We start from the raw sequence: 24,609 nt of genomic DNA, 5'->3' as shown, positions 1-24,609 counted from the left end.
TGTGTATATGACGACAACCGAAGTTTCTAATGCCGAAAGTTGTCTGGCTCGATTTTTCTGACATGACCCACACGCACGATGTCCTTAAAAATGGCAGACATGAGGAAAGTTCGTGCAATTCAGTTTGTTCTCCATATTCTCACTTTCGCTGGTGAGGTGGTCTTTCGGCTTCTCAAGAGCCACACAGCCTCTGCGAGTAGATATGTACAAGCCACACAGACTCTGCAAGTAGATTGTAAAGTACAAAATTATAACCTTGGTTGCCGACACCTGCCAAAGAAGTGCTGGTTAGGCCTAAAAGCTGAGGCAGGTGTGGCAATGGGCGGCAAACCGCCGAGGAAAGTTTGGTCCGCATCAGTGATCATTCCCGAGATCATGCGTACAGGTTAAAATGATAAGTGGCGAGTGTGCCTAACAAGTTTGTCTCTGCACTTACAGGACTGAAGGGGTTATCCCGCATGCAGGCGGAAAGCACCGAGCTGGAATGATATTCTTCAGTCTTCACTTTCAGACACACACTACAGTTGAACGTCACAATAACAAAATAAATGGGGAACGGAAAAAAAAAAAAAAAAAAATCTCCCGAGAATTTTGATGTTGGGAAATGAACAGTACAGATAGTAATGCGTTGCAAAATGAAACTTAACAGTCAAAATTCTGTTAGCCCACATTGGTAAGCTTTGCTTGAAGATACAGAACCGCATTGCCGACAGTACAATGTGTGCCGGTACAAAATGCATTGAATCCTATGGGCGTTTGCCTGGGATATGAAAATACTTGGTTGTCGCAGGTTTCAACTGTATCCCCTCCGCAAGACAATGTGACTCAGCACTAGATGCATTAGCGTATACAGCCCAGAGCATTTCTGCCACTGTGCCAAGAACACTGTCAGCCGTGTACTTCGAAAGCGGCCAGTGCCGAGTCACATTAAATCGCACGAAGGTGATGGTATCTCCAAAAGTTATCGTCCAAAATATTGCAACACACTATTGGCATCGTGTAATTAAGGTCAGACTTAGCACCATCGTCTACATCACGACGGGCGAACGTGAAACGCTCCTGTGGCCTCCACCATCGTGGAACTTCAAGCAGACGGAAGAACACTGAACTAAAGCCTGCTGGGTTGTAAAAGTGTCGACCTTGCATTACAGCATGAAGATATCTTAATAACAATACCTGAAATCTCCACTTATTCCTGGGATGAAACTGTTCCATTCATTGCAAGTGAAATGGCATTTTTTTTAAATATCAGTCAACATGAGGCACTTGGGTCAATGCAAATACTGCTATTAAACTGTTTGCTCTTCAGAATTATTCAAAATTTTGTTATTCGCTTAGACTTCGCTTTGAAAAAAAAAATTGATATTCACACAAGCCCACAAATATGTACTCCAACATTGATATACAGGCACCGATTGGTTTTCGGGATCTGGCGGAAACCAAAACATAGTCCAAAAAATTGAACAGTTCGAAAAAGTGGTGAAGCCAAGAAAAGGAAATTTATATTAGGCCGAGTGGCTTTAAAAAAAAAATCTGATTATGCCCTGCCTTATACAACGCTTGGAAGTGATCCGATTTGCTTTTATTTAGGCTAGAGTGACGTCTTCATATACACTGGACAACAGCGTCACTGCGTGGCAATCTCTGCCACAGACGGTTGTGGCGGCCATCATCGTCATCATCTGAGCAGCTTTCTGGCTGCAGGACAAGTCGGCGCGCAATTTCATCATCCGTGAACTCGGCGCACAGTACAACATTGTCGACACGAGTGAGGTCCTCAAATGTCATTGTGGCAGGAACTTCCACCCCACCACGTCACAGATGGCACATTAGGCCTCCATCCATTGAATCAGTGCTGTCGGTCATGCTGTCTGGGTCATTCGGCACGGGCTCTTCCAAAGCGCAGAAACCTGCACCACGCGATCGAGGCCAGCTTTGCTGCCTTCCACGCATCGGCCAACATATATACGGCTGTCAGGATGTCCACGGTGTACTTCTTCCCACTGTCAAGACACAGGATAGTGCGGCCAAGCAAGCGGGCGCAGTAGTGAGCCTTGAGATCTCTTTGGATCACGCCTTGATCTATCGGCTGCAGCACACTTGTATTTCGAGGCAAAAATTCCAGCCAAAGGGCCTCAAGGTTCGGCACATTACCGTGCACGCCACAGTTGTCTTGGAAAAAAACGTTAGTACTCTGCTACCCTCATGCACAAACATTTGGTCAAGCTGGCGTAGATATTCTTTGAACAAAGATTGCATGATCCAGGCCTTGGAGTTGCTGTTATATTTAACTGGGAGGGTTTTTACTGCCTTGAAGCACCTCGAGTTTTTCACTTTGCCTATTACGAGAAGTGGCAGTTTCTCTGGACAGAGTGCGTTGGCACCGACCATCACAGTAATCCTTCAACTGAAGTTATAGCGCTTGACACGGACAAGAAAAAGGACATGTACCTTTGTTGTCCACGTCAATCCAGCGCTATGACTTAATTGATGCAACGAACCAACTAGCCCAAAAATCTACACTCCTGTAATCTTTATTTTGCTGTGTTTACCCCTGTGCAAGATTAAGCCGAAAATGTGAGGGTACAATTGGGCAGCATCTTGAAAAATCGCCAGTATGCCCGAAGAAGCCTATTCTTCTAAGAAGGACTTCAGTTTGGTCACACCGTAGTCGAACACAATGGCCTTGACTACTGCTCCGCTTTCACGGCACACTTTTTTGAAGAAAATTCCATGCCTCTTCTTAAAGCTGCGAAGCCATCCGTCGGTAAACTCCTGGATGTTCATCTTAAGAGCAAATGCCTCGGCTTTCTGCTCAGGCAAATCTTTGCCAAGGCTCCCTTCAGCCATAGTTTTAGAGCCTCTTCAAGGGCTGGGTATACCACCTTGCTATCGTTCTGGCTCTGGTTGTTTGAATTTTCAATGCAGCCAAAATCGTCGGGCGGTTCTTGATGTAGCCAGGCAGCATTTGCTTGGACAGATTAAGTTCTTTTACATCATCAACCTGGGAACATCCACTATTAGCTTAATAATAGCCTTTTTTTTAATGTCAGGCTCACATACTTACCACGTTTCTTCACAACAGTCTCACAATGGCACAGAGTGCACAAAATTTGAAGCTGCATAAACACACACAAAGATGCACACGTCTTGAACACACACACAGTTGACACACGTGTGAAATGGCAACCGGAATAGCAGAGCCACAATAAAAGAGAGAGAACACATCTTACACCAAGTTATGATGATGATAGTTTTGTGCAAAAAAGAAGAAAAAGGAAGAGCAAGTGCCATCCCCTGGAGAGCTTTGTCAGCCAAGGAAGAGCGGGCATGGCCTTCGAGAGTGGAAGGTGGCGCACGCTGCCTATTAATAGGGTGCACCTCCCAATCTTGGAGGATATACAGCAGGCCACTATAAGCCAAACCTGGCCAAGCCAGTGGAAAATCCAACATGGCGGCCTCCAAGATAGCATGGCTCGAGTGATTTAGTCGGAAAAATCAAACTTCGGAGCCTAAATTCGTCTGAAAAATCAGTCGCAAAGAGCATTAGCCCTATGGGAACCCTGATGGTACAGTTATGAAGCCCGTAATATTCATCAAGTCCAAATTTTCGAAGTCCAAAAAATCCATTGGTGACTGTAAACATAGTGCCAAACTTGGCAAATGCTATCAAAAAAATTCAAATGTACTCACCGGTACAGCTTTGCCACCGGCTGTCATCTTGCCCGTTGGCTTGGAGTTGATCCGGAACTCAAGCACATGGCCAAACTCCTCAAAGCGTTTTCGCACTTGCTCCTCAGTGATAGTGTGCGGCAGATTTCCCACAAACACCTGTTGGTTGTCGGGATACTGTGGCTTGGCACCAGAGCGGAGAGGTGGTGGCGCAGTCCCGTCATCGCTGCCGAGTACAGTTTCGTTCCGGCTACCCTCTGCCCGCTTAGGGGGCGGTGGCAATGAAGAACGTGGCGGCCGTGCCTGCTGCTGAGATCGTGGACCCTGCCGTTGGTCTTGCCTTGGTGGCAGGCCCCCAGGCAGGGGCTCACCTCCAAATCGCCCTCCAGGGTGTCCTGTTGATGCAGGACCATGTCCTGCCCCACTGGTAGTAGTGCCACCAAAAGGTGCCGCAGGACTTAGGGACGTAAATCCAGCTGACGAGATTGGTGCGGAGTTCTTGCTCACCATGTTGGCATAAGTCTTTGTCTCGGGAAGTGCTGCATGGCCAAAAGCAACATATGGAAACTGTACACAAACACTTGTTTTCAGAGCCAAATTAAATGCAAGAATATATGGGGCTGGAATGGGGCCAGACCTAGCTGCACCAGAAAGACACAGTGGGACTTGTCTGCTAACAGGTCAATTTTGAACACCTGCCATTTTCATGATGCAGCAGCGCTAGTGTTTGTTCTTTCGTTAACTCTTCATCATATTTTTTTTTTTCTTTCCAGACTTTGGTGCTTTGCGCTGCAAAAATCAAGCCATGAACTTAGGCCAACTCACCTAAGTAACTATTCTTATCCAGCTGCATGCAAGTATCAATCCTGCCCTACCAGCAGTAATATTAAGTGCAACAGCTTTTATGCAACAAAGAGCTTAAACCAGCTTTTCATAGCCGAATAAGGGGAGAAGGGGGCAATTGAAGTGGTCAAATTGCTCAAAATTCTTTATTTTCAGGCATTTTTTTTTCGCAATCTTCAGACCTTTACTTACCTTGTGGTTTCTGAAATATTGTAGCAAAATACACGATAAAAATAGAGAGAACAACCTTTTCCTAGAATGCTGTCATCAAGAATTGCAAAAAAAAAAAGGGCTCTGGAAGGCACCATGGCACGGCGGATCACTCTGCTATCTGTTGACGCCATGGACGAAGGAAAAAGTTGGTGGCCCAACACGTGATCACACATCAAAGTGTGCGGTTTTAGTGTCCCCGCTCTGCAGGTAGAGCCATGGCAGGGTAGCTGAACAAGTGTGCACCAAATGAAACTACTGGCATAGCTACTGGGAACCAAACGTCTCAGCGAATCTCAATTATTGCTCCGTTATCTCGACGCAAGAGCTAAGGCTGGCTGCATGACGTAATGCTCCCTCCTATATTTTTCCTTCCTCAGTGGTTGACGTAGTACCACCATCTTGGTATTATTGTATAAAGAGGAGAAACCGGAGTTCAAGATAGCCATAGCGATGTATTTTTCTCCCGAAAAATAAACAAGCAAATGGGAGCGTAAAAAAAAGGGGGGCAAAAGCGGCATTGCGATTGGGTGCAGTAGTCATGTGGGGCACAGGACATGCTCCTATTGGCTGTTGCAGATTTTAATTGCCAATGGACCTCTCTCGGACCGTGACATCGGCAAGAGCAGAAGTCTGTGTTAAATACCAAGTTATGGATTTCAACTGCAACTCTCACTAATGAAAAGGTTGCACAGCGAGGAGACTAAGTGGACGTTTTGAATGCAGTCATCTACCTCTGCATGACGCATGGATGCACAACACATCAAAAAGGTAACTAAGGTGCACGGAACTGCTGCAAAGGAGCAAAAAACTATATCAAAATGTAAAGAAAATGTGTGCTCACAGGCAAAGGACTACAGCCCAGGCGTGTACTAGGTGCTCAAAGTAAGTACACTAAAACCTCATTCCTACGTTTTGGAAAAAAAAAAAAACTGCATGAAAAGACTTACTAACCGAGGAAATGTACGATTCGAAGTAACTAAAAAATTTAACAAACTCGTGTCGCACGGACTGCTGCAGCACGAGGCACCGATGCGCGTCAAGCTGGTGGTGTTCCAGCAGCCCAAGACACGTTTTGTTGTTTTCCCATGGTGTGGTGTTTTAAGAGGGACAGAAAACCGAAACGAAATCGAGCTGGTGAGCAATGCTGGATGCCGCTAAAGTGAAACGTCATGCCCACATTGCACCGCCTGTAGCGATGCGATGTGGGCGGCGTGTTTCAGTTATCGCCTATTAGAAGCATGCGCTATGCTTTCGACAGCACCGCCTGCTGTTAAGCAGATAGGTAAAGATGCTTATCGCAATAGGATTGGTGGCAATAGCTGTAAATGCCGCGCGAGACAACCCCAGAGAAAATTTGCTGGCACTGAAATGAGAAACTGAGTGCGCGCCGGCGTTTTCACGCGAGATGGGCAGTCGAGTATTGTGGCGAAGCTGCCCCAACAGGCAGCTATATACTGCTCCTGATCGTGCACGCCTCGCAGATTTCTTGTTTACATGGGATCTAGCAGCAGGAAAATGTATCGTATGATCACAGTTTGGCGACATACTAAACGCTGGTGCCGAAAAATCGTTTTCTTTTTCCTGGGAATGTATGAACAGGTCAAAATGACCGTAACTCTATTGGGTAATCTTTTGCGTTCTCGACTGCAAACGTTGGCACCGGGAGAATATACGTCACGGGAACCTATCAATGAGGTTCTGCTGTATTTAAATGTGTACAACAAATGAAACTGAGCTCTGCTTTATCAGCTTTCAGTTTTTGTGCAGTTTCTTTCAGTCATCCCAGTGCAATTCACAACGAATGAAGACAAAATAATTCTGTCTTTTGTACTTAGATCCTGAAACATTGACGAGTGCAATAAAGCTGACCATTTTTATCTACACCTCATAAAAAGATAATGCGTTTTTGCAAAAGTCGTAAGACAATATGCACAGGAAAGTTAAAAAATGTAATGTTCTCTTTGGCATTTAAAAAATAAATGAATAGCTTAATTGCACAGAATGGGCCTTTGTGAACATGCTGATGTGAAAATATCAGCAAACTCATTAATTTGGGGATGACCATTAGAGGCTGTCAAGTGTTGAACCTCGAAAAGTATTATAGACAGCACAAAACTCATTTCAGTTATGACATCAGCATAACAAATCATACCAGCATGCTAAATTTCACCTATTCCCATAAATAACAAAACGTTTTCATTGCCACATTCCCCCTTGAAGAAACACAGTTTCATATAGTTCAGGAAAGGTAAGATGCACACAAAGCCAGCAATGACCAAGTTCAATACATGTGTCTGCTTCTTGAAAGACTTGTACATCAGACAACAGTCACTGTGATTGATATTGGAATAACTTCTTTTGCAAACGATTCACACACATCTGTGAATGCCTGCAAAGTTTTTTGTGTAGACTGGCATTATTTCACATGGCATCAACAGTCTCTAAAAGAGCAAACACTCCCCAAGCACTTCCATTCCTTGAGGTGTGCAGTGAGGCAGTGTTGGGGAAAAGTTGCTGCATCGCTCTAGGGCACCCCAATTCACGAGATGTGTCAAGGCACACTACTTTGCAGCCAAGCTATATTGCACTTCACTGCTGCATCTACTCGAAGCGTCATGACGTATGTTTCATGTGTCCCTAACAAGCAGCTTGATGTGCACCACACATTTTCCCGATACTGGGAAGTGCAGCCAAAAACTAGGGGTATGCGAATATTCAAAATCTTGAGTACAAATAGAATAGTCCTAGCTATTTGATTCGTAGAATATTCACTTCCGTTCCAAATATAAGGAATAACACTTATTGGTGTCTCAAAGAGAGATCGATGCAAGTGAGGAGTGTTTTGAATGATTATGCTGCAGGAGTTAGGATTGTAACACTGAGTACATGTGGTAACTTCTGCTGAATAATTTGCAGTGATTCAATAGGTCTGTTCGATTCGCCTGCACCCCCTTATCTAGTTCAAGAGGTGCTGCACTTTGCCATTCCTTTTAGCAGTGCAGCAATGGTGCTCTCTGAACCACGCCGTTCGTTTGAAATTAGCTACAGGGCTGGTTCATGATTTTGCTTCACGCAATCTACTGTCCGGTGCCGACTTGGTGCACACGTACACTTTGTGAGGATCGAGGTATGCCCTGCACCATTGCGCGGGATTTCCCTTGTTCTGTCGTCCCAACACATCTCCCCCCCTTTCCACTCACGACGGTTGTCGGCAGTAGCGCTCCACTCGTGATGGCAGTGTTTGAGCCACTGCTAGTGCGTGGCTATGCACAAGAGCTTTGAACATCCGTGCCGAACAAGTGCAGAGTTCTCGGAAAGTGATACACTCAATGCACAATAGTCAGGCATTTTTTGGTTCCAGACAAGAACGTGGTTTGTTATTCGCAATGCACACGACCTTGTGGAGATGGGTTAGCATGAGGCTTACTCTACACGCGACGGTCAGGAAAGGGCTTGATGCTCCTCAACTCTGCAACGCACAAAAGCTCTATGGCAGAGTTTGTCGACTTGATGACACAGCGCAGAGAAGGCTTCGGAATTGGATCGCCAACAAATACGAGTTTATTAACCCAAAATACAACGAAGTGCCAAACAGTCGCGGAACTCACTGCAAGACCGATCAAAAAAGCACGCGCTGTGCTAGGGCTAACCAGGTAGCAGTCCCCCAAGCATGAGAAGGAGAAGGCACAGGATCAAAGCACAGGAGCAGCTCACTGTGGGCCTGTGAGCATCTGCTGCAGCAATGCACTCAGCGGAAGAGAGCTCAGGGGGAGATGGCACCCAGGGGCTAACACATGGGAGTCCAATCAAGGCACATTCCGGTGACATGTGCCCACACGGTGAATCAACACAGGGAGGGAGGAAGAAGCACACCTTGCACTAAAAATTTGCTCTGGCAAGCTAAGCACCACACTCGAGCTCAGGGATGAGGCGCAGGAAAGACCCTTGACCCTCACAAATTATATGTGGCACACAAGGTCATCCACTTTGGCTGCCACGAAGATGATATAACTGTTGACTGAACGTCCTTGTCGTAGCAAGCCAAGTTTACACCAACCTTGGTTTACTCTGCTGCAGAAGCAAGTAGCTATGCTGTTACCTTTTAGGAAGGAGCTGTCTTAAGGAGACATCGCGAGTAACTTTGAAACGTGTGAAAAAGAAATCCACTGCCTAATCAAAGGCAAGGAAATCTTATGGATAAGCACTGCAAAGACACAGCAACACCTTTACACTGTCCTCAAGCAGGTGTTCACACCTGGGGGTCCATGCAGCATTAAATTATTGCTTATTTTGATTTGATAGGCCTAGTAATGCACAGGTTTTCAAGCATAATTGGTCTTGGCCTGCTGCCAAAGAATCTTAAGACTGTCACAGAACAACTAGCACCATAATAGCGAAGTCCAGTGGCAGCTGCTGCGATCTGTCAGCTTACAAGCAAAAATAGCTCATAACAGTTCCACGAACATAAATAATGCTGTAATTTGCTGTGGCTTCATAAAACAATGAGCCGCCACTCACGTGTTCTCCATTTCCGCTACATGGCACTGAAAACCACGCACAACTGTAAATGGCTCTGAAAACCACCAGTCTGCAATGTGAACAAGACGTTCACAGCATCTCGCTCACATGACAGCTGACACTGTGTAGGAACGCAATGCTGCTGCTTTTGTGAAGAATTATCAATAATTAGTATTTTGCATGCCGATGCTTCTCCTAAAGCATTGGCTACAAAGTCAGCACTGCAAACCTCCATCGCTGGTGCCACAAGCTTCCTGATCCACATACCTTCCACCATCTATTCCTTTCTAAGACACACATCCATCTAACAGATGAAGGCTCATCTTGTTTGTGCCAGCTCAATTTGTGAACAGACCATGCAACGTACCTTGTTAATTTTAAATTACTGTTTCCTGGCACACTAACAAAATATCATGGGACTGGCACATTGGGAACAGACGTGGAAATGCGCCAGATTTCACAGTGCCACCATGCTTATATTTCATAAAGCATTTCTCTCACGGGCTGCTCCATGGTGCCACCATTCACGCACATCACGAATATCCACTGGCAAGACAGTTTACTTTGTTAAAATTATGCTCTGATTTCATGCATTTCAAGAAGAATTTCACCAGGAATTTTACTTACTTCGTTATAATGTGCCCAGTTTCATTATAATGAGGTTTAACTAGATCCGGGGTGTCTACCAAGTTGACATTTCCAAATTCCCCCAAGTTTTCCAGGTTTTCCTTGACTGCCTTTGCATGATTCCCTGAGTGACACAGAACCTTGTTTTATGTCAAGACAGGCTGACACCATGTTGCCCAATGCTGTAAGCACGCTAAAAAATTTTTAAAAGAAAACCGACTTAACCCAGTTTGAATAGTAAGGAGCAGCATTTATTTTATTTAAAAAGAAATCAGAAGAGAGGGCTTAGTAAAGTGCACAGCAAATAAAATAGCTTTGAAAATATAGTAAAACTAATTGAAAATAGACTTGAACATTATCAAATAACAAAAAAAAAAAAAAAAAAGAGACGCATGCAGAAAAAAATATTTTTGAATATCCCCTTCAGTCACAAATTATGACTGACTGTCGATACATGCGTGAATCATAGATGTTGCTTGAGACCCCACTGAAAGCAAAAGAATGACTGAGCATCTTATGATGAGTCATTATAATTACAGAGTAACTAAATCTTTGCATATTGTAAAGTCAGCCATACTACGTTTCTTCATAAAAAGGATTAAATCTCCTGCTCGAATTACATGTACAATTGATTCAATGGCCTCAAGCATTTCAAGAAAGAAAAAATATATATTTCGAGGTTGCTACCAACATGCTCCACGTCAAATGTCACGTAAAACACGGCAGTGCCTTCACCAAAGCAGTACACTAACGATACATATCACTCAGAAGTAAAATGGAAGTAATTGAAGGTTATCAGAATGTTCAATTTACCCTAAGCTTAATGTTTCTGCTCTATCCTTGCTACCACTGCACTGAAATGGCGAAAATAGGCCACGTCCACAACTGAAGGGGATCTGAGCTATTTCTATCAACTGATGGCAAGCTCATTGGTATGAGGCCCGAACTTCACAAGTCGCAAGTGAGATTCTCGCTCAACAGCTGGTGGGTCAACTTCAACTGTCCTGACATACTCTCAGCCTGCGTGCACAACGCCTCAGTGTTACGTTTCACTGCTTTAAAGAGTATATTTTGGTTTGGATGAGGGACACCTGCATTTCAGCATCAGCCAACACTTTTTTTTTTAACTCGAGCTCCTTGAAAGAAGCTGCGGCACGCTTTCTTTCCCATTAATTCCTCAATGCATAGGTCTTTTCTGCTGTCGTCCACCTTCCACAGCATGTTCGTCCCACGGACCATTTCAAGGATACTTTTCGCCAGCTTTACAGTCAATGTCCGATTTTTCGGACTCCCTAGGGGCCGCAAAAACGTCCGAAAAATCGGGAAGGTTGAAAAAATGAATGTGTGTTTTTAACTGCCCTTAAGGGCTCAAAACGCCACAGGCACATCCCAAAAGTCCTGCCAGTACACTTATAAGGCATATCAGTGCTCGTACTATGACATGAGATGGTGGCTAGACACGTGTATAATTAAAGAACACATACTGTGTACCGTGGCCTGTGTTTTGCTTATTTAGGGCCTCCTGCAAATTTTCACATGCCACCGTTGTGGCAACAGCGTGCCGGTGTGCTCTGCGACCAGCTTCTTTACCACGTCGGCGGTGAAATGCACAAGCGCACATGTCCTCACCGGCGCAGCCATGTTCTCCATCTGTGCGGTGGGATGGGTGGCTTGTCTCGGCTGGGCTCACTTCTCGCAAGTTCACGTACACTGCGAGAGTCGCGTGGGTAACGTGACCGCTTAGGGGCAGCAATGTTTTCGGCCGCCCCAACAACCCAAGGTCAAAAGATGTAGCAGTCTGCGCATGTGCAGTAGCGTCGCCCCTTGTTCATGTGTACGCAAGTCGCTTGCGTCCCCTAAACTAGAACTCTCTAACAGCGAACGTCGAAACACCTAGGTCTAGCGTTTGCCGCGGATCTGCGTTCAAGGCGGCGAGCTTATCAAAACAGCAGCAGTGATGGCTTTGATTAATGCCGTTTCGAACCTGCGGTCACAGCAAAAAGTCGTACGGCGAAGGGTTTTTGCGTGCGAAATTTAAGCGTTCTTATACATTGACTCTATGGGGTACGTGGTGGTTCCGCGAAGCCGTCCGAATTATAGGGCGTCCAGAAAATTGGTCATTCATTGTACCCTGGAAACTCCTCCAGCCGACGACATGGCGTCAAAATAAGATTCGTTATGATCCCTCTGTTACTCGAGCCAGCACTACCGCGACTTTCGTTTGCTTTCAATAAAATTACAGCTAATTTTCCCTGATAGAAGCACAAATTTCCCAGAGTTTTTCCAGACTATTCCAAATTCCCGAGAATTCCCGGTTTTCTTGCTTGGTAGACACCCTGCAGATCTTACAGAACCAGAGGGCGAGTGCAAATAATCTAGGTTCGAGTTAACGATTTTAATGTATCACAAGCAAAAAATTTCCTAGAGTTGTAGGCTTACCCTGATGATTGACCTGTGGCGCAGCAGGTGGTGCTGGGGTTTCATCATCTTTCCAGTTCATTGAATTGCTGGTAGGAACAGTGGTGGCTGAAGAAGGTGCTTCTGGAGGGCTGCCACTTGTCAGGGAAGCTTGTGAAGAAATCTCACCTTCCGAGACTAGATGTGCCGTCCCATTTCGCATGACCTGTAGTCCAGCAAGGAGAATTTGTTAGTGAAACGGGTGGCTGTCAGATTTCATGTCTACAATACTGGTCTGCCTAGCCATGGCTAGCAAAGCCAATGTCTCGTCTCTGTCAGCAGGGTGACTGGCCTCACCTGCGACTCAAAATAAGCCGGCCGACCAGAAGTTGGGGCCACGCTGTTGGAAGGTGGGCTGCTACCCCCATTGCCCAGCTGCTCTCCCCTAGGAGGCAGGGATACCTCATTCACCAGAGGGGTTGAGGCATCAGCAGGGTGCTGGGCCACTTCCGAGTGTGCAGCTTGATGGTGTGTCATTAGGGGCTCAGGAGCCTCTTCCTGTGCTTGCTCAGCAGCTGTGCTGCCTTCTTCCTCTTCCTCCTCCTCTGTGAATACCTCATCCTGGTAACGGAAGATGTCATTGCGCACGTAGTACTTCAAAGGCTGCTGGGGTGCCAGTACAAATGTCTGCATAAAACGGCGCATTGGCTGGCCAGCATTCGACAGCTCTCCTGTCACCTACAAAACCACACAAGGAAAGTGACTCGCACAGAAATTCTGTCAAGCATTGCAACACAACAGTTTTTCAATCACAGGATTCAAATGCAGATAGCAAAGCTCACACTATACCCCACTTATACATTGGCTCAAGTATAAGCAAAATTAACAAAACCATCCCCATTAACATTCAGACTACAGCACACAGCCTCAAAGCAGATCTCCAAACCTAGGACTGTGTTACAGTGAACAATACACAGTTGCCAATCGATAATTCAGACAGCTTCATGGCACTGCCACTAGCCCTGTAGATGCAATGCACTATAATGAGACCAAAATTTTGGATGCTTTACAGCACACCTTCAATGTATAAAGACTCCACCTGCTCAACTTTATGTTAACTCATCCACAGAGACAAGCACAAAGAGTAATGGTTATGTTTAGATGTATTGTCGGTGCCTTCTCAAAACAATGTAACAATGCCAACAGTCATTGACCAAGCCCAAATCACTGGTCAAGCCACACCTCTAAGTTGCAAAGGCCCCATTTGCAGTTTGTCATGTGTTCCACGTGTCTAGTGTTTGTTCCTTTACATGTTACCGTATTTGTTCAATGACCCACCGTGGTTGCTCAGTGGCTATGGTGTTGGGCTGCTGAGCACGAGGTCGCGGGATCGAATCCTGGCCACGGCGGCCGCATTTCGATGGGGCGAAATGCGAAAACACCCGTGTACTTAGATTTAGGTGCACGTTAAAGAACCCCAGGTGGTCGAAATTCACGGAGCCCTCCACTACGGCGTGCCTCATAATCAGAAAGTGGTTTTGGCACGTAAAACCCCATAATTTTTTTTTATTTGTTCAATTATAAGGCAGTCAGGATTATATGGTGACGAAGATTACAAAGCGATCCAAGAAATAGAATTTAAGTGGGCCCACTAATACAGTAGGACATCGATGATACGGAATATAGCGGGACAGTGCAAACATTCTTATCACCCAAAAACACAAAAAAAGACAGAAATTAAGGGGGGCAATGAAATGGCCGACAATGAAATGGCCGACAATGAAATGTCCGACAATGAAATGGCCGACAATGAAATGGCCGACAATGAAATGGCCGACAATGAAATGGCCGACAATGAAATGGCCGACAATGAAATGGCAGACTTGCTCAAGATCTCAGACTTCATATTTCTCTACCACCCGCAACCCTAAGGCCTTCTGTGCCTCATTGTGAAATATTTGGAAGAAATACACAGCGAAATTTCAGAACATTGCACATTTTAGTGTGTTGTCTTCAAAATTTGGAAGAAAATCTGGCTTCTGGAGGTGCTATCGCACCACTGATTGCGCCAGTGTGGCTTTCCATTGATGCCATGCCGCCAAATTGGTATCGCGGTGAATGTGAGAAACCAGGGGCACGATCGGAGATAATTTTAAAGCGAAGCTTTCCTTGCCTCTTCCTTCAACTTTCCCACTGCTGCTGCTGCCTAGCACACTGCGTCGGAGGTGGTTCAGAGCATGTGTATACATGGAAGGTGCGAGTTGGAGAAGACAGGTGACACGAGAAACTCGTTTGGACCCCCCCACATCGAACGTACACAATGCCCTCTGGAACTCCCTGGGTGTCTCCACATTAGCCTCTTGACAGAAGTAATTATCCATGACCCCCCCTCGAAAGCATTGTAGAAACTGCAGCGCTTCCCTTTCTACTAACACGCAAGTCCAGAGGGTGTGTAGATAGAACTGTAGAGAGGAGGGAGGAGAAGAGGCAGTTCCCATACAAGAAAATCCTACCAGTATATGACAGCGGTTGCGGAGAAACTGGATAAGTTTAAGTTCAAGGTACATTACAGTACGTTCCTGCTATTTCTGAAAAATAAACACCATGAAAATATGTCAAGCATCATGATAAGTGGACAAATTACGCAGGGCATGCAGAAGCAGAATCGCATTATTAAATCGTAACGCAGGGTCCAGGCGACACTATAGAAGCGGTCGACCATCAAATAAACGCTTCTGTGCCCGCCGCAGTAGCTTTGCGACTATGGCATTGCTAGAGGTCGCGGATTTGATCCCGACTGCGACAACCACATTTCGACAGCGGCGAAATAGAAAACGCACATGCACTTAGATTTTGGGACATGTTAAAGAACATCACAGTGTCAAAATTAATCCGGAGTCCGCCACTGCAACGTGCCTCGTTTATTTTATTTATTTGAACATACTGCAGGCTTTGACGGTCCTTGCAGAAGTGGTTACCAAGGTAAAACAGCAGCAATCATACAGGGTTTTAAGTTTGGTTACAGAAAGTTCCACAGTATTACAACACACGACACTGTTAGGCAAGTCGTTCCAGTAAGAGATTGCGGAGAGAAACAGTGAATATTTATGTATATTAACGCGGCTCGGAGGTTGGCGAACTACCTTACTGTAGTTAGTTCTTGACGAGTGTAAAAACGGATCAAGTAAGTAACGTGACGGAATTTTGAAGTGGCATTTTGAAGTGGCAAAAAGACAGCATAGCCTGTTTAGCTCCGATGACAAAAAAAAAAAAAAACAGGCGCTCCTTACGGGACATGTGGCTGGCTTCCCCAGAATCCTTGGTATGAAGTTTCAGTTTTTTTGCTTGAGGTCTAGAATGAGCTCCTTTCCTCTTTAGTGAGCGTTCATTGCCGTCGGTGCTTTTTTTCCCCGAGGCCTGCAGCAGTCTTGTGAAGATGTGTAGCAGACTTTGAGGTCAGTGCAGGGTTCTTGGGGGTTTGTGAGGAAGTCTTTGGAATTTTGGTATGACTCCAAAAACAAGCTCTGCTTGTTGCACTGCTTTGTTTCAGATAAAAAAAAAGCTGAGTAGTGGTTTCCACTGGTCGAGCAGCCAATTCAAACACTTTCCAAATGACAGCCAATGTGTCGGCGAATGCTTCATCTTTCTGACCTCAGCGTCAAGCATTTTTTAAAACTCTTTAATCGATCTTTTTGTTTCTAGCTTTTCTCTAGGTAAAAAAAGATGTCAACCAAAGCCTCATCAGCCTTTACAGGAAGACATGAAGCTCCTTTTTGGGCAGCCAAGTTGATGAGCTGGCACGGGCAGCCAACCCCTATCAAACCTGGTTGAGCCTCTCTCAATAGAGTAGAAACACTGTTTTTCTTGCCGATCACGACATTGGCATTGTCCGAACACATAGCCAATAGGTTTCCAACAAGCAAATTCTGAGACCATATCGTCTAGAACCAGATTTGCAATCTTGTGACCCATAGCTTCCCTTTGGATTGTGCCGAGGCAAAGAAGGTAGCTTTCGACTCTACTCGTTTCTTTAACGAAATATGTCACAACAACAGGGTAAAGCTGCATGTCCCTATTGTTACTGCCATCCACAGCGATCGAAAATACTTGCCGTTTTCGGTATCCAGCAAAAGAGTCTCTGCGTTGGCGGCCATTTCCCGAACAATAGACGTCGTCTTTGTTCATCCACAGGTGTAGCGTTCTGCTTCTTCACACTTGGAGAACATCTTCCGGAAAAGCAATCCGGTATGATCGCTGACACTCAGCAGCATGTTCTGTTCAACTAAACATGCCGTTAAGAGGCATTCTGCACAAATCACACCTAGCTCGTCGCTGCGTACAAAACTTGATAGGTTTGGCTGGCTGTCCGCGGCTTGATGCTTTTTCGAAGCGATGTGGACCTTGACATCAGACTTGCCGCCATGCAAGATGTTCACATCACAGGCACTTGTGGTGCAGAATCCGAACTTCTCCCCTTTTTTCGACGACACAAAGCATGGAAATTCTGCTATGCAAGATTCCAAAAACACTTCAAAGTACTGTCGGGGCTTCGAGCCCACCATTGCACTTCGAAGTCGCTACAGGCTGGAGTCGCACTGCATCCGACGCGGTTGCTAGTCAGACAAAAGGCTAGGCTAACACAGCAGTGACTGAAGTCCAAACCCGCGCGCCTGCGCAAACAAACGCAACAGCATGGCAACAGGTTTGCGGAGGCGCTATTGGCACTATCGAGCTTTGGATATGGATTTGTGACCCCCCTAATAAACAACAAAAGTCACAACCATGCAGCTGCTGATGATGATACCACACATACGTGTTGTCCTTTCGTGGCAGCACAAGGTACCAGGGTTTAGTTTTACTACATTTTCACTTTTTTTTTCGCAAATAAAATATTTCCATAAAATTTCAAGCAAGATTTGTAAAATTGTAAGAGTTCGAAAATTCGTACATTATACGGAAAATTTGGAAGAGTTGGCAGGTATGAATTAAGCTTTCGCCGCTAACATCACCACTAATCGTCAAAGCAACCAGCACAGAAAGCTTCGCTTACACCGATTCCCACAGTGCGTGGAATCTGCATAATTATTTTTTTGAAACGTGCATTCAGTTTCACCGCGCACAATTGGCCTAGGCCGCGCCAAAGCCATCAGCTGCATCTGTCGGCGTGGCCTAGGCTAATCACATGAGATGAAGTTCAATGCAAACTGAACGCTCATTTCAAACAGCAAACTCTGATCATGCCTCAGAGATTTAGACAGCCGCAGCACTGCACTTCTCCATACAGAAATAAAAGCAACAAAAGTGAGCATGAAAAGGAAGTAACTAGTGTCACAATTCGTTATACAGGGTATGTACCAAGTTGACATTTCCAAATTCCCCGAGTTTTCCAGGTTTTCTCTAAGCACCTTTGCAAGATTCCCTGAATGAGCCAGAACTTTGTTTTATGTCGAGACAGGCTGACACCATGTTGCCCAATGCACTCTAGTAAGCATGTTAAAAAAATGACTTAATCCAGTTTGAATAGTAAGGAGTAACATCTATTTTATTTAAAAAGAAAACAGAAGCAAGGTTAGTAAAATGCACAGTGAAAAGTGGTAAAACCCATTCCAAATTTAGTTGAACATTTTCAAATACGAATGAAAAGGAGATGCATACATAAATAAATATGTTTCAATATGAGCTATTTCCATCAAATATAGCAAGCTCATTGGTACGAGGCCTGAACTTTGTCACAACTAAGATTCTCTCTCAGCAGCTGGGAAGTCAACCTTAACTGTCCTGACAGACTCTCAGCCCGTACACATCTCAGTGTTGGGTTTCACTGCTTGAAAGAGTTTATTTTGGTTTGGATGAGGGACACCTGCATCTCGGCGTCAGCTAACACTGTTTTTGAGCTCATTCTAATTGCCTCTGGTTGGTGATAAGATGAAGATTAGTGGAAGTTTGTCACGTTTTGCGTTTTTGATGGGCACACAACCACAGTTTTCCTGAGTGCGGTCACCTACGCAGTTCGATTACGCTATGAACGTAAAGGTTCGTGTAAGAGGAACATTTGGGACTTGCAAAATATTTTTGTATGTGCATATTTTAAGCCTTGAACTATAACAATGCATCAAATTTTGAATTCTTATAAGTTTATTTCCCTTTTTTATTGTTATTCATGAATAAAGTGTACATATGTACCAGTGCAAAATATTTTTTTCTCACTCCACGGTCACACCCAAAAAATTAGGGTGAATTTTTTTCGAAATAGTTACCTCAGAATTGGAATTTGCAATAAAAAAAAAAAAAAAATTTACCGAGCGGTCACATATGGTGGGAAAAAAAATCAACCCAGAAAGGGTCAAGGAATTGAGGTAAATGCAGGACACGATTTGAGACTCCACTGGGACATACAAGCACTAACCCAATGACATGGCAACTCCTTATATTTCTGTCACTAGTACTGAACCGCTTATAATAAAAAGAAGATTTCGTTCCATCATAAGACGCAAGAAAATTCCACTTGTCTACTTCTTGTCGATTCATAGAAACTCACTTTTTGACATGGTTTCGTTATTGAGCAGTGCTGTGTTGGTTTTGCTGACTCACGAAACACACAAACAGCAAGTGGCAGAAAACAAGGCCCAACGCGACATGTGTCAGTGTTCATGATATGGCACACGTTTCCCTTTCTTTTTCGCACTTAGCTCGATTTTTGGCTGCACTTTTGCATTTTGCGAAAGAAACTGCAGTGCCAGCTGTGAGGCGTCATTTTACTCTGCAACGGCAGTAAAGGGCATGATGGCATATAGAATGCCACGACTCCCGCTTGGGGCAGGTGACTTGAATTGCACTAGAGGTATGTGGACCTTTCAGATATTTTCTCTGAATGGGGGTCACAGATCTTAGAGACTAAGAAATTACGAAGAAGTCCATATTTTGAAAATCGTAATACAGTAATATTTCGTTAATTCGAATTCGCATATCTCGATAAATTGGCTAAGTCAAAATTTTCCGCTGCACCGAACCAAAGTGCAACAAACATCACCGCCCAAGCACTTCCATAAAGATGGCTAACCAGTGAAGCTGAAACGTGTGGCCTTGGTGACTATCACTGGGTTAATCCTGATGGCTCATTAAAGGGGTTGGGACACCAAATTTTGAGGCTATAAAAAGCATGTTGTAGGCTGCTTCCGTATGCAAGGACACCCAGAACGAGGTATTGGACGCTGCAAACATTTCAAAATAATTTTAATTCAGCTCCAAAAAGTCATTAAAAACTCCTTCTCGTGGTTGAGACCCATCGCTATCGCGGCAGTTATGACGTCACAGAGGAGGAACGAAAATATTGACGTCATAGCACACTAGCACAAAAACGTGACGTATGATGAGTAGCGATGGAATGCCGATTACGGAGCCTGCTGAGCCGAGCGACCGAGCATAGCCTCCACTATGACCGAGCTACAGGCATATAGAAATCCTTTCTTAATGCAAAGAAGGAGTAAGGCGTGCAGACACGTACACAAGAGGACAGAAGTGGACAAGACGAACGCCGCACGGCGGCCCGCGAACGGCAAACTGCGTGTAACACTAGCCGGCCGAACCGAAAGGGACCAGGATATGCGGCGTTCGTGTTGTCCGCTTCTCTCCTCGCATAGTCGCATAGTTCGGCAGCTCGGAGTGGTCTCTCGTTCACTTGGCCTTTCCCTATGTGAGGGCCCGTCCACGTTACCGGCACGGAGACTCGCCGCACGCCGTTTGCCGTTCGCGGGCCCCCGTGCGACGGCGGTTTTGCTCGCGAACGGCGAGATTTCCTTGCCGTAGAGAGGACGGGCCCGGGACCCATTTGTGCGGCAGCCGTACGGCGAAGCGGCCAATCAGCGACCGAGGAGTGGTCACTCTGGCACCGACGGCAGCCTCACCGCCTCTGCTCGTTCGGCGCCGCCGATATCGTCGCTAGGCCTTTTCCGGTTCACTTCAAAGCTAAAGCTTATGGCGCTTCGGAATGAATCACCGACTCTCACAAGCCGCAATATATTCTTACCGTTGTTGTCGCTCTTCGCAGTAATTATAATAATCGCGACATGCACTTCGAATCGCCAGTTGTTTACCTCTGCTGGAAGAGCAAGCGCACGCGCGAGCAGACGACGCAGCATCGTTTTACGTCACTATTTCTTGTGGCCCACGTGACCAAGCCATGTTGCGTTTCCTCCTCTGTGACGTCATAGCATATCCCGGAGCCCAGAAACCGAAACCGAAATCGCTCGGTATAATAATGCTATTATTAAATTATTTATCGGATATATATGAATCCCGCTGTGTGTATCGTGCTCCCTGAAGCATGACGCAACGTTTGAATAAAGAAACGCATGAACGAAAATTTTGATGTCTCCACCCCTTTAAACGACGGCTTGGTAGGCAGCCGGATCCTCGGTACGCAGTTGCTGCTTGCGCTTGACTGCATGAGCCTGTTCTTGTGCCCGGGCTGCAGCATCAGCACGGCGTAGATGAGCTTGTTCTTGGTTCTGCTCACGGCATCATCACTCAAAAGTTATCTGCTTCTCAGGAGTAGGTATGACGCATGGCCTACCCATTTCGGAGCCGGAGCGCAACTGCTGCGCGCCCACTTGGCTGCGATGGAGAGCAACGACGCCACTACTGGCGAAGCGAATCGCGCACCTCTCTATTTTTTTTACATATGCGCATGGGGCTGTGCCGCAGGAGTTTTCGGCATACAGGCGACCTACAGATGGGCGAATCGGCTAGCCATATATGGCTTCGCTGTAAAACTCCGCTACTAGACTGTTTAAATACCATCCCAGAAACCTCGAAACACTTGTTTCATGCAAAGAAGAGACTTATTTTAAGAGAAAATGCGTCCTGAAGCATCCGCGTATCTCTAGCGCAGTTCAAATCACCCGCCCTCCAATTGAGGAGTGGTGACGTCATTGTCTTATAGTGACGTTGCGCCGTCGGTGAGTAAAACTGCACCCGCAGACAGCGCTGCGGCTTTTCTGCGCAAAACGCAAACGCGCGGCCAGAAACAGTGCCAAGACAGAGCCGACAGCAGCGCGAAAGCGGAACTATGGTGGCTAGCGGAAGGGAAAGCGTGCGACGATAAGCTGGTTCTTCATTTTATCGCGCCAACTTCGACGCACATTGCAAAGGACGACCCTGACTACGACACATTGGCTCGCAATGCTGGGCTCCACTTCAGCGATTTAAGCACTAATGAACGTGACCTGCTGCTGAGGGCTCACGCTGCAGGTGTCGTTGCGTGCTACTACGACGGCAACTGTATGTCATGGCTGTACATATTCGCACATTTGTAGCTTTTCCTTCTATAACCAAATGCCACACTCACCGCCCAGTCTTCGACCTACAGTTGTTATTGCGCTTCGGAGAATGCAGGCAAGACCGACAGAACAGCGCTATGGGAAAGCTTTGCTTTGAAAGGCACTCCACATGATTTCAGTAAGTCGACGTTGAACTCTTAATCCTCTGGACGAAAGTGTAGCGAGAACACTATGCGATTTTTCGGCTCTTTGCCAACGCGCTGTGCCAGAGGTACGGCACTTTACCACATCGAACGGAGAGGTTCACTCGTTGGCGCACAGTGATAAGTAACGTTGGATTCGCCGCTGCAACTGCCCTAGGCCAAGTTCCGCGGATTGTTCGCGCATCCCACGACATCACATGGACGTCCATGGCATTCTCGCTGCTTGCTCCAAATGCAAGTTTCGCAAGCCAGCAGAACCAGTGCAGCACGACGCGATAATGAAACAATTGAAACTCCAAAGCGCACGCGGCACAGAGCCGAGCGAAAACGAAACCTTTCAACCACCCATACTACTCAAGGGTAACGTCAAAATGTTATTTTTTCTAAGGATCGAATAGAAGTGGACAAGTAGCATTTTCTTCAGTCTTATAATCTAATGAAATGATCTTTTTAATACAAGTAGTTGAGTAATAGTGACAAATTATGATGAGTGCCTTCGTCATCGGGCTAGTACCGGAATGTCGCTGGGGGGTCTCAAATCGTGTCATGCATTTACCTCAATTTCTCGGTTACTAAAGCTCTGTTCGCGATTATATTGACACCTTAGACGTTCTGCAGCATTGCTTTATCACTTTAACTTGACTTCATAGTAACCTTTAGTGTCCCTTTAAGGGGGGGACACTGGTTTTAATGTACAAAACTGATCGAAAAATTCATTTTGCGAAAAACGCATTTTAGGAATGTTTGTGCCTTCAAGCACCTGCCCTAGGCTGATTTCGATTAACAAATTGTAAAAAATCTGCAGCGGCCAAAAATTTGAAAAAGCCGCAGCTGCCAGCCAACCGCCGCCAGCTAACTGCCGCCAACTTTGGGCTTGTTTTGAAGCTGGTTTCTTTTTTGCACATTTTACGCCACCTCAAACGACCGCACTCGCCGCTTTTCCAAAGGGAGATTTCGGGCCTCTGATTGGGCAGAGCGCATGTGCGCAAGGGGAGCTTCAAGCTGCTAGTTGCAAAAGCTTCGGAAGTCGCAAAAGGAGCGTCTAGAGACAGTAGTGCTACCAAGGACACGCTTTCAAAATGGCCCAAGCCAGCAAAGGACCCTGCATACAGCCCTGGCATGCTTTAGAGCGAGGTCTTGTTGCATGAAAAGAATCAATTTAGGCCATTAAATAAATACAGTGATACCTCAATATAACGAACCTCGATTTAATGAAATTCGCCATGTAATGACCTACAGTCGAACACGGATATATCGAACCCACATATATCGAATTATTGTCTGTATCGAACTCGTAAATTATCCCCTTGAAAATTCTGTGTTAAAGTATAGAAATTCGTACGTTTATATCGAACGATATTGTTACCCGTCATTGGATATATAGAACGCCGCGCGATCTCGGCACTCGCTGCACCCGCGAGCTCCGCGCCTCCCACGCATTGAAGAATACCGCAAGCAAGGCTCTGGACTGAGGGCCTTTCCACGTTACCACCGAACATGAAAATAAAGTTTTTTCTCTCTCTCTCCCACGAAATGCTCGGAAAATGTGAGAGCGAGAGGGAGGGAGGCTCGGACTACTCCCGCTGCGCACGCTCTCCGACTTGCGGAACTGCTTTTTTTCTCTCTCCCAATGTCTCTCATCCTTCCCCCGCGTAACCATAGTGATCGGCTCGGAAAAGAGGAAAGAAGGCGCCGGCGGCCTCCTCCTTTTGACTTTTTTTTTCTTGTTGCTTTTTCACGAGTTTTGCTCAGCCAACCACAGCTCGTGCCTTTCTTACGTCGCTGTCGCCCTCGGAGGTGGCCATCGCGAGTGGTTTGTTGGCGGAGGCTGCGCACGTGAATTCTTGTGTTTTGTGCGCATTCTTGTGTTTCGTGTTTATTATTGTTTTGCGTGCGTCTCACGACACGTGTGACTGGATCGTGGTGAGCTGACGCGGAAATAATGGCCACAGCAAGCACAAGCAGCGTCAAGAAGCGCAAGAACCTGGACTTTGCGACAAAGCTGAAAGCCATTCAGCGTGTTGAGGCGGGCGAGAAAAGTGCGACGGTGGCGGACGACTTCGGGATTCCTCGGAGCACTCTAAGCACCTTGTTAAAAAACAAGGCGGACATAAAGTCGAAAGCGGCGGAGCAACGAACGTCGGGAGCTTGTCGTGTGCGCGCTCCTGCCCACGAGAAAGTTGAAAAGGCCCTCTATGCGTGGTTTTTAGAGGTGCGGGCTAAAAACATTCCGGTGGATGGCCCAATGCTAATGGCTAAAGCTAAATGGTTTGCCGCTGCACTCTGTGATGACAACTTCGCCGACAATACAGGGTGGCTGCAGAGGTTTAAGAACCGCCATAAGATAGTTGGCAAAACCATTTCTGGGGAAAGCGGAGCCGTCATCAGCCAGGATATCCAGCAGTGGATTTCGAACGAATGGCCGGAAATTTGCGCGAAGTTTTCACCCGCGGAAATCTTCAACGCCGACGTCCGGGGCAGCACGTGTCATGGGGGCAAGATGAGCAAAGTCCGCGTGAGCGTTCTGCTCGCTGCAAACATGGATGGCTCTCAAAAGCTCCAGCCCTTTGTGATCAGCAAGCAAGGGCACCGCGCTGCTTCAAAAACTGTAAGCAGCTCCCCGTTCGCTACGCCTTCAATAAGAAGGCGTGGATGACGCGTCAGCTGTTTACAGAATGGCTGCAAGCGTGGGACGCCGAACTGGGCAAGTCGGGGCGTCACGCTTGCCTTCTCGTCGATAATTGCTCGGCCCATCACACCACCTGCGAGCTCGAAAACATCGCACTCAAGTTTCTGCCGGCAAACACGACAGCGAAGTTGCAGCCGCTCGACCAGGGCATCATTAAGTCGTTCAAAGT

The 24,609-nt window shown here is 46.1% G+C and overlaps 1 protein-coding gene across 4 annotated transcripts in view; it reads right to left on the bottom strand.

Annotated features, from left to right (window-relative positions):
- The window catches only part of rin (ras GTPase-activating protein-binding protein 2), a 115,036-nt gene that overhangs the window by 39,191 nt on the left and 51,236 nt on the right, over positions 1 to 24,609 (bottom strand). For 3 of the 4 annotated variants that reach the window (XM_055063067.2, XM_055063065.2, XM_055063066.2), the window contains exons 4-7: positions 12,628 to 13,008; positions 12,313 to 12,496; positions 11,503 to 11,583; positions 3,694 to 4,211 (exon numbers count right to left, since the gene is read on the bottom strand). In XM_055063067.2, coding sequence (XP_054919042.1) covers positions 3,694 to 4,211; positions 11,503 to 11,583; positions 12,313 to 12,496; positions 12,628 to 13,008 — 1,164 coding nt within the window. The remainder of the gene's footprint in view (positions 1 to 3,693; positions 4,212 to 11,502; positions 11,584 to 12,312; positions 12,497 to 12,627; positions 13,009 to 24,609) is intronic. The other variant, XM_050196671.3, reaches the window with a different exon arrangement.

Source organism: Dermacentor andersoni, chromosome 1, assembly GCF_023375885.2.
Source record: "Dermacentor andersoni chromosome 1, qqDerAnde1_hic_scaffold, whole genome shotgun sequence".
In the NCBI taxonomy this organism is placed as follows: domain Eukaryota; kingdom Metazoa; phylum Arthropoda; class Arachnida; order Ixodida; family Ixodidae; genus Dermacentor; species Dermacentor andersoni.
Note: the sequence above shows the minus strand (reverse complement) of the source record. Positions and strands in the feature narration are given on the sequence as shown.